At 37.6% G+C, this 10038-nt stretch overlaps 1 protein-coding gene across 1 annotated transcript; it reads right to left on the bottom strand.

Moving 5' to 3' along the window:
* Positions 1-3963: 3963 nt before the first annotated feature.
* Positions 3964-6290, bottom strand: LOC104901806 (uncharacterized). Its single transcript, XM_048634812.2, has 2 exons — positions 4895-6290; positions 3964-4509 (listed from the first exon to the last, which is right to left on the bottom strand). Exon 1 carries the CDS (start codon positions 6121-6123, stop codon positions 4978-4980), a length of 1146 nt encoding a protein of 381 aa, XP_048490769.1. The 5' UTR covers positions 6124-6290; the 3' UTR covers positions 3964-4509; positions 4895-4977.
* Positions 6291-10038: the final 3748 nt, after the last annotated feature.

Below are 10038 nucleotides of genomic sequence, written 5' to 3'. Positions count from 1 at the left end.
AAAATGTTAACACAAATTATCATAATAATAAAATTAGACGAATTTAAGACTGAATTTTTCTAACAAGTCCATTCTATTTTACTCTAACCAACGTTATCCTAGTTCTCAACATTATCCCTACTAGTCATCGCTTGCCGAGTGACTTGTTGTGTTGGGATTTAGAGAAGAATGGGGAGTATACTGTTCGATCAGCTTATAAAGCTCTAGTTGGTGATGTCTGGAGTGCAACAGAAGTTACTTCGTCTCATTCTATTGATTTATGGAAGTATATTTGGAAGACAAATACTTTGCCTCGAGTGAAGATGTTTGCATGGAGAGCAAGCCTTGAAGCACTCTCGTCTTGCTTGGGTATTAGTAAGCGTATGGCTAGCTTCCCTCCAAGTTGCAATATTTATGGCGCCTCTTCTGAATCGAGGTTGCATGCTTTCGCTCTTTGTGGGCTCGCTTGTGCGGTGTGGGAGGCAAGTGCATTTGAGATTGATATTCATGGGGGTTATGTGTGTGTGGAGGATTGGTGGGGTGATATGTTTTCAAAGTTGGATGACGAGAAGCTGGAAATCTTTCTAACTATATGCTGGGCGATTTGGCCGGGGTGCAAGATGTTGTGCTTCGATAGAGGGGGAGTCCATTGATCCTGCGTCGATTGTTGCGTACGCATTGCATACCTGCCAGCAGGTTCAAGAAGTTTTCAAGGGTCGCAAGGGGAAGCGTGTGAAGGCGGGCGAGGCTTGTCCGACGATCTGGAAAGCTCCGGGCGGGTGATGGCTAAAGGTTAACACTGATGCAGGTGAGCTGGGAGCGCTGGGAGATGCGCATTGCTGAAGCCAAGGTCGTTTTCGAAGGTTTGAAGCTGCCGAAATTGTTGGACTATTCACATGTGGTGATGGAATTGGACTGTTTGGATGTTGTTCAAGCCTTGAAGAGTAAACAATCGGGGTCTAGTAACTTCCACCTTGTATTAGAGGATATTTTTAGTTTGGTTCCGGTTTTTTTTTCAGTTTTATGGTCTTTGTTAAACGTTCGGGGAATTGGGTAGCTCACAAGTTAGCTCATTTTCATCCTGTGGAAAGTGGCCAACGCGTGTGGAGGTGTGTTTTTCCGAAGGCTATTGTTTCTTTGGCTCATGATGATTCAATGAAGTAAGCTTCTTGGTGGTCCATTTTGAAAAAAAAAAAACCATTATCCTAGTTCTCCCTTTTCTTCTCTTTCCTTTTTGTCTTGATTATTGAACTACCACAAATAATTTCAAAAAAGTAACCCTGTAGTTTTAGTGAACGGATTAAACTAGTCACTAAAAGGATTAAACTAGTTATTGAATTGATTAAAGAATGTCATTACTGAATAGATTAAACTAGTCACCAAATAGATTAACCTGGTTCCTGAATAGATTAAACTAGTCCCTATATTAAGAAAAGGTGGCATGTTCTCCTCTTAATATTGGCTTGGGTCGTGTCTACTTTTAAGTTAAAATTAGGCGGTTTCTTACAAGACCAACTGAAAATGTTAATAAGATTTTGTCCTAAAAATTGAATATTTAGTGGTGCTTTATTTTATGATTTTAAAAAAATAACAACCATATATTTGACCTCTATGATTATATATCATCGATATTTTATTTACAAAAAATCTCACTTGGTCGACAAACTTGCATGTCTCAACAATGTACAAAACGATCCTTTTTGTTAAGTTAGATTATTTATTTTACACACATTTTGACTTTAGTTGGTGTTTAGTGAATAGGAAGGTGAATTAAAGTGAAAAAACAGACATAATCTGATCTAAAGCATTAAATAGTTCCTTACAATTTGCTAAGTAAATGTCCATATACTAATAATTAAGGGTGACAGGAAATTTTAGTTCTTTCGAATGTTTTTAAGTCTTAATGTAGCATTTTTGTTAGAGCATATGAGAGTATATTGTGTTCACTTATCGTGAATACGATTTTCAGGTTATTAAGTAGTTGGTGTAGTTCCTTATATCAGAGGTTTGTTAAAAATATTGGCCATAACGTAGTTGGGGTGGTTGTAATCTTTGAACTACATTTTGAAAATTTGAGAAAATGATGAGTTTCTCCATATTCTACTTTTGAGCAAACAACAGACCTCGTTTTACGAGACAATTGGCCGTAACAAATTAACAATACCTTATATAATAATGCTCTTTTATATATACATATATGTGAGTTTTTATGGTCAAATTTTGATTTTGTAACACTTTAATTTTCTATTTAAGTGGTCAATTCTATGTCACGTGTGGATAACCATTTTATTTGAGAATAAGAAGATGGTACAAGAATAGAATACAAGCTCAAAATAAGAAGCCCAATTTCTCAAGAAACCTTAATGATTCTTTCTCACTCCATCAAAAACACTAATTGAATTAAATTGCGTTACAAATGTGAACTTAGAAAACCACTTGAACTAACAATTGACTAGGCCGAAGTGTTATATGATTTATAAACGTTTTTTTAAGATTCAATGACAGAATTGACGATTGAAGTTGATAAGGTTTATTGTTAAAATTAAGTGTGGCGTATTATATTGAAAATTCGAAGTGAAGCATACTGTTACATCATCATGATTTTTACGATATTTGTTCTTATTCACGAGCTTTATAGATTTGGTTTTTTTTTTGACGATATTTATAGATTTGGTTACTTTGATGCTTTGTGGATTCCTTTCTTCGACGCAGTCACTTGTTTTTATAAACAAAATGAAATCGACATTTACTAGCATGTGGCTACCCCTGGTAATCATGTAATAATGGATAGTTACCACTAACTTGAGCTGAAAACCTATCCTCATTAGCATCTATGACTTCTTATAACGCTTTGAACAGATGATCTCATTTTATTTGGGGCAGTTCAACAAAGGTCAATGCTAGCCAAAGAGTTGTATTTTTTTACAAAGATGGATCCGCTATTAAGAGGTTGCAAGTGAGTCGAACACTTGAACAATAAGTAAATTATGTTCATGTGTTTCTCCAATTTACTAACTTTGCTGGAATTGTCTTCTAGAGAGCAAATATGGTTCCCCAAAGATTGTTAATGATGGTCTCACCTTGCAAAGGAGGTATAAGATGTTCTTTTTCCTCTTCAATTACTAGAACTTGCCATGTTAGAGTTATGGTTATTGTTGATTAATGTGCTTACTATAGTTATATTTTTTCTTGATAATTTGAAGGTTGAGTTTGAGGACGAAAGAAATTTACTGGGCTGAAGTTAGTGAGACAACCCGCCGTAAAGCCTATGATTTGGCTGGAGATGAAACAACTACATTTGTTGTCCTTGTACAAGGTCTCAATGTCTGATCACAGAAGAAACTAAGGTTTGTTAAAGATCTTTGTAGGTGACATTTGATTTAAATAACAGCATTAATAACAAACAACTTCAATTATCAAAAAAAAAAAAAAAATAACAAACAACTTCATAAGCAAATTTAATTTATATTGTTGAAGGGATGCAGTTTGATCGTGGTTATATTTCACCTTACTTTGCAACTCGATGACATTGCTATACTTACAGGTTTGAGTGACAACAGTATACCTGTACTTAGAATATACGCTATTTGATAACATTTTTTGTTTTCTCAACCTTGCCAAATCACTGAATACCTTTATCCCAGCAACTGTTGTCCGAGAAGAGGTTCAGCTTAGACTAGACAGCGGCATACGGCTGGCAAGGAAGTTTTAGTCATGCTGCTAAAGTAGTTCTTACGATGGATTCATCCACAAATGCGAAGCACCCAAGAAGCTGTGAGTAATCGGGTTGCACAAAGAAAGAAATTCTGGTGAAGATATAACTTTTCTTCTTGGAGTTCAACAGTGTGAATATGTGATATTACCAGTGACCTCACCTGTACGCCTCCTTTGAGATCAGTAGATCACTATGTTTTAGTTACACTAGGCAACATCCTCAAGCACGACTGTGAAGCCCTTACAGTGTGCCTTTTGTTATCAGTATCATAGAAGAGAAAACCTTGTATTTTCGTCATAATTCACATGTACTTTTAGTACAAACATGTAAAATCAATTCTAAATACAAAATAACTAAAATTCAGGACCTCATAAATGGCAAAAAAACAAAAGAAACAACTTATGTTCCAATCACAATCAAATTTCCATGTCTCCCCATTATATTGCCCAATGATTTAACTATAAAGTCACCAGAAGGACTAAACTTGAAATTGGGCGAGGAATTTCTTAAAAAATTCTGATCCATACTTTAATACACAAGGAAGACATTCTTCACCCTAGACATACTTTTCCTTGCCATGGGATGGAGCCTCTTAAGCTTAGACATACAAAACACGAAGACCGAGTTCATTAATGAATTAGGAGCCATCATGAAGCCAATAGCTGCTGCATCTTTCTGTAATACGCCCCGATAAGGTACGTAAGGCAACGCAAGGATTTAGGCACAACCAGCCAGCGGAGGCAGCTGTCACTCCTACAGTCCTATTGTGCCAATGTTGCGCGCTATGTGAAGAACCAGCGTAGTGTGCAGACCCTCTGCATATTAGTACATTACTGATTACACACCTTTCATTGTTTCACAGATCAATTTTCTCAATTGGACCTAATTTCCCACTTCCATATAACAATGATCAACCCTCTCAGCATCTGATACGTTTCCATTGAGAAAAAAATACTCAATTTATCTACCTAATCACATTTCTAAGCATCTAAAACATTTCATAATTTCTCCCCTAAACAATCCAGTTTACCAAAGGCCTCAATAACACGCATTCACAAATCACAACCAAATAAGATAAACATGGGACGATTGAATTAAGCACATCTATAATTGGATGCTTTAACAGTGTGATCAACTATTTAAATATGATCCAACTAAATAAGTAGTACTAGAAAGAGAATGAGTTGTACAAATTCATACCTTAACAAGGTAAGAGATGGCTTAGAGACAAAGATAAAATCCCAATCATACAATCTAGCATCTCATGAATATATTGCAACGAATCAATTTCGACCTAAAGGCAATGATCTGCAACTATAGGTCTCTCTGAAATCAGATTTCTTCTTAGAAGAAGTAAAAAGAGAAGCATAAACTTTCTTATTCGCATTCGCAGGTGCATTATCAACAGCTTTAAACCTCTTAGCTGAACCATCCTTATCCTTATCTTTGGTAGTAGCCGCAACAGAAACAGGAAGCTTCTCCTTGAGTTTATTAGCATCCTCAATCGCGTGCTTCTTGCCACTCAACTGAGCACCTGCAGCAGAATCCGAATCCAAGGGAACACCAACATCAACACCAACACCAACACCAACACCAACATCAACAGCGGAGTTGAGCTGTTTCGATTTCGGCTTCTTAACCTGTTTACTAGCAGCCTTCAGCTGCAGCATCCTATCTCTCAATACAGCAACCTCATCATCACTCCCATTAATGACAATCTTATCCACTTGATCATATTCTTGATGACAAACAAGACAAGCTGAAGACTTAACCTCTTTAAGCGCTTTAGCACTAAAAACATGACCACATTTCCGCAGAGCAAAGAAGTTATAATTACCATTAAACTCGAACCCCGAAATCGGACACTGAAAACATCCATCAACACAATACAATTGAACAGGGATCAAATCCTTCAACCCCTTTATATAAAACGAAAAAGGTTTCGGCAAACTCTTGGCGAGAAGCGCCTTAACAACTGCCTCCTTGTTAAACACATTGCCGAGGTGATCAATCACACAAGGTGGATTCAATGGTTCATTAGAAAGCGCGCAAGTTGTCCACTTCGAGAGCCGCTTCTCGTTAGGATCTGCTTTATCTGGTTTCTTTTCGGCGTACATGGTTAAGTAGCAATCTCTTGATTCCGCACCAGTTGCGCCGCCATCGCCGCCGCCGCCGAGGAGCTTAAAGTGGAGGTTTATGGTTGAGAATTCGGCGATTTTGGAACTTGCGATGGTGGAGGATTCGTCTAGGGTTTTTCCGTTGAATGACAAGAAAAAGAGGGGAGAAATTGAAGAAGAAGATGATGATACTAGGGATTTCGTAAGATCGCCCCATGTTTGGGTTGGATTTAGGGTTAGGGTACGATTTGGGAATTTAGGGTTGAGTGATCGGATGAAGATTTGTAATGTTTGAGATTTTGCGGAATCCATGCGTGAATTTCTTCTCTAGATAAGATGAAGATGTATGTATAGCTGAAGATGAGATTGATAGAATTCAAGCGAATTCAGAAATTGAGATGAGAAAGAGGGGAAAAAGAAAATTTATGTTGCCAAACTTATACGACTATGTATGTCGGTTTTAGTCTCATTGAGAGTGTGAGAATGGTTAAAAGCTGGAAGAGTCCCTACTCCCTATGAAGCTGAGACATTAGAATTTTTTTTTGGATAATGTAAAAGTAGGTTTTAATTTCCAAAATATGTCCAAAAAAATAAAAATTCCCTGCGTACTGTTCACGTAGGATGGCACGCGAGAAATTGTTTTTTTTGTTTTATCCCACGAAAAAATAAAGATAAACCGCTATTTCAAGTAGCGGTTTATATTCAGTTTTATAAATATAAACCGCTACTCTGAATAGCGGTTTACCTGGCAAAATGTTGCAAGCACAACTTGATTAATGAACCGCTACTTGAAGTAGCGGTTTACACAACAACAACAAACAAAAAAAAACATTTTTTTTTAATAAACCGCTACTTCAAGTAGCGGTTTTACTTAAGTTGAAAAAAAAAATTCTCGGCACTTGTAAACCGCTACTTCAAGTAGCGGTTTTACTTAAGTTGGAAAAAAAAATTCTCGCGTGCCGTCCTACGTGGACGGTACGCAGGAAATTTTTATTTTTTTGGGCATATTTTGGGAATTAAAACCCACTTTTGCATTATCCAAGGAAAAAACTCTGAGACATTACTTTAACCATAAATATCCATAATTACATAAGGGAGATGTGGTAGCTCAGTGGAGTACCATCCGAATTTCAGGACATTGTCCAGGATTCGAATCCTCGTCCAAACCATATACTGGGGTAGTTACTACTAGGCTGTTTAGCGGGTGTGTCATGCACGTTAGTAGCATAGCATGAGTTGGTTTCCATACCAATTATCTTTCCTAATAAAAAAATCTATAATTACATATAAGTAAATATTATAAAAATTATATAATATGAAAGTATATCACACGACAAATCTAAGAAGATCCTACTTGACTATGTTTTTCATCATGTACAAATTACAAATCTTAGTCAAAGTGATAAGTGTAAATAGTGAAAAAGTACAATTGTTGCATTTGAAAAGAAATAGGGGAAATATACTTTGAGTATATTGAATACGGAGTATTTGTTACAACTAATGCAGGTATGCAGGAACCAAAAACCCTTGGGGTTCAATGATATAGTTTCCTATCTCCTACATGAGAGACCAATGTTCAAATCTTGGTGGAAGCAAAATTTCAATATTGTTGGGGGGAAGGGGATTTGGAGCTTGTTGGACCTTTGGATGAGTGGACCCTTTGCGAGGATAACCTAATGAAATTCATCTTATCACGAGTTTTCAAAAGAGTGCAAAAAAACTTTCTCTTTCTAAAAAGAGACCATCTCTCTCTAGAATCCTAACAGAGAGAGCTGAAGTTCATCTCAACCTTTCAACTTCCCAAACCTCCTAAAAAAAAAAAAAAAAAACCACAGCATCTTCTCTTAAACAACAACTACTAACCAAATCACACAAATGAGTACCAATCAAAACGTAGCCCCTAACCTCATCCCTAATGCAGGGTTGGGAATACATCACCTTAGAAGGAAGGGTATCCAAATTGAATCCGAGGATAATGATACCACACAGGAAGACTATATTCTATATAACTCAGTATTAGGAAAAGTTAAAGATGTCCGCGAGTTTACAGAGACCCAGATAAGGAACTGGGTATCCTCTGATTGGATCACGCATGATGAAATTCAAGTCAGAAAAGGTGGGGAAACTTGTAATACTCCGTATTTTTGGAATTAATTCGTAATAATTAAGAAATACCAAGAAAATAATAAAAAGGTATTTTAATATTATTTACAGAATAATAAGAATATAATAATATTAATACGAGTCGGTTGTGTTAATTTCGGATTTATAAAAGTTAAACCGAGTTCACTCAATCTAGAGTTACCACTTTTAGAAGGTTATAAAAAGGAAAAGAAGAGGAGAAAAATTTCAGAAACCCTAAATTCCTTCCTCTCCTCCCTCAGCCGTCATCTCCCCTTTTCTTCTCTCTCCTCCCTCTCTGCTCTCCTCTCTCGCTGCTCTCCTCTTTTCTCTTGCTGCCCTCCTCTTCTCGCTCGCTGTCCTCCTCTTTTCTCATCTCCCCCGCCGTGCCTTCTCGGATCCTCGTCGCGTTGTGCGACGAGTGGCGCGGCAGTGTGTGCGAGCGAGTGTCGGGCAGTGCGAGCGATTTTGTGAGGACAGTGCGAAAGTGTGTGCGAGGGTGGTGTGTGAGACGAGCGAGTCGAGGGTTGGATCGAAGGCTGTGCGAGCGAGCGGTTGGTGCGAAGGCCTGGTGCGAGTGTTGTGCGGATTGTGCGAGTGAGTGAAGTCGAGGGAGACGAGCGAGCGCACGAGGTTGTGCGAGGCTCGGGTGCGCGTGCTGTGTGAAGCCGTGCGAGTGACGAAGTTGGTGCGAGCGACGAGAGATCTGGTGCGAGGCTCGCGTGTGCAAGCGAAGTGGTGTGGTGGTCCGAGTGCTGAGCGCGCGACGAAGGTGCGCGAGGGTGCTGCTGTGCGTTCGTGTTCGAGTGTGGTTGTTGCGCCGTTGCCGGAAATCGGTCGCCGGAATTTGATTTCCGGCGAGCTTAACGGTATAAAACATTTTATATATTATATTATTATATAAAGTTTAATTATAAATTATGTTTTCATAATTATGTTAAATTATAATTAGTTAATTAATAATTCAAGTTAATGAGTTTATTTTATTATTCTGACTAAAGTTTGAATCCGACTTTTGGACATAATACTGGATCGGACCTAAGAGTTTTGGACATAAGATTTGGACATAAAACATGGTTGGACTTATAAGTTAATTGGTTTGGTAAAGATAGTGGACTAATGACACTAACTAATATTAGTATGTTCACTAGCTTTAACTCTTAAAAGACGTTAAACTCTTTATAATAAGAAAAGTAACGAAAATTCTTAAACAAGGGGTTTATTAATCGTTTACTTCAAATATTAAACCGTATAGTCTTAGTTACGTAGTAGTTGTTAATGTTATCAACGACGTAGCACTAAAGTTTTATTTAACGTTTAGGTCCCAATTTCATAAGCGGAACGTTCGATTAAGACAGCGAAAATTCTCCGTTACAAGGTACGTACGCGTACCAGTTTAATCCCAAGTATTAGTATCATGATTAGGTTGCAATCTATGTTATTGGAACCTAGAAGCATGATAGGGAATGTTTGATTGATTGAGATTGTCTGGTTAGACATTTGTAATTGAAATTGATATGTTGCATTGGAATGCGTAATTCTATCGTAGTATAAACAAGAGCATTTTTTAATCTATCCATAGTGTAACAAGGTTGTTACAAGAGATATGATTCGAGCATAAGAGGACAGGTAAATGATTCTATGTATCCATAGTGTAACAAGGTTGTTACAAGAGATACGATTTGAGCATTTTAATGAAGAGAACAGGTAATTGATTCTATGTATCCATAGTGTAACAAGAGTGTTACAAGAGATACGTTTTGAGCATTATAACTAAGAGAAAAGGTAAATGACTATATGTGGTTATGAAATGAATGGTTAATGTTAAAATGAATTATGGCAATATCTTGTAGCTGGACTCCCTACAAGTGATGAACAATGGGGGGTGTGGGACTTGTCCTACGCTCCTACGCAGGCCTACTGTGACGACAGTAGTGTCCTTATATTTTTGACACTCAAGTAGGCGGAAGGTTCCGTTCGATCTTGGGGGTATGCATACTAAGGTGATGGGTGTGAGACGGAACAAAACCGTATTTGCATTTCATCTAACAGACCTAGTGTCTGTTAAGGATTCAGTAGCCCGTATGATTCTAGTAAGATGACGGT

This window comes from Beta vulgaris, chromosome 8, assembly GCF_026745355.1.
Source record: "Beta vulgaris subsp. vulgaris cultivar EL10 chromosome 8, EL10.2, whole genome shotgun sequence".
Taxonomy (NCBI): Eukaryota; Viridiplantae; Streptophyta; class Magnoliopsida; order Caryophyllales; family Amaranthaceae; genus Beta; species Beta vulgaris.
The sequence above is the reverse complement of the archived record's forward strand: the minus strand, read 5'-3'. Positions and strand labels throughout refer to the sequence as shown.

Bases quoted from the DNA above. Each gene is read 5' to 3' on its own strand.
- LOC104901806 (XM_048634812.2), bottom strand. From the start codon at position 6,123: ATGGATTCCGCAAAATCTCAAACATTACAAATCTTCATCCGATCACTC.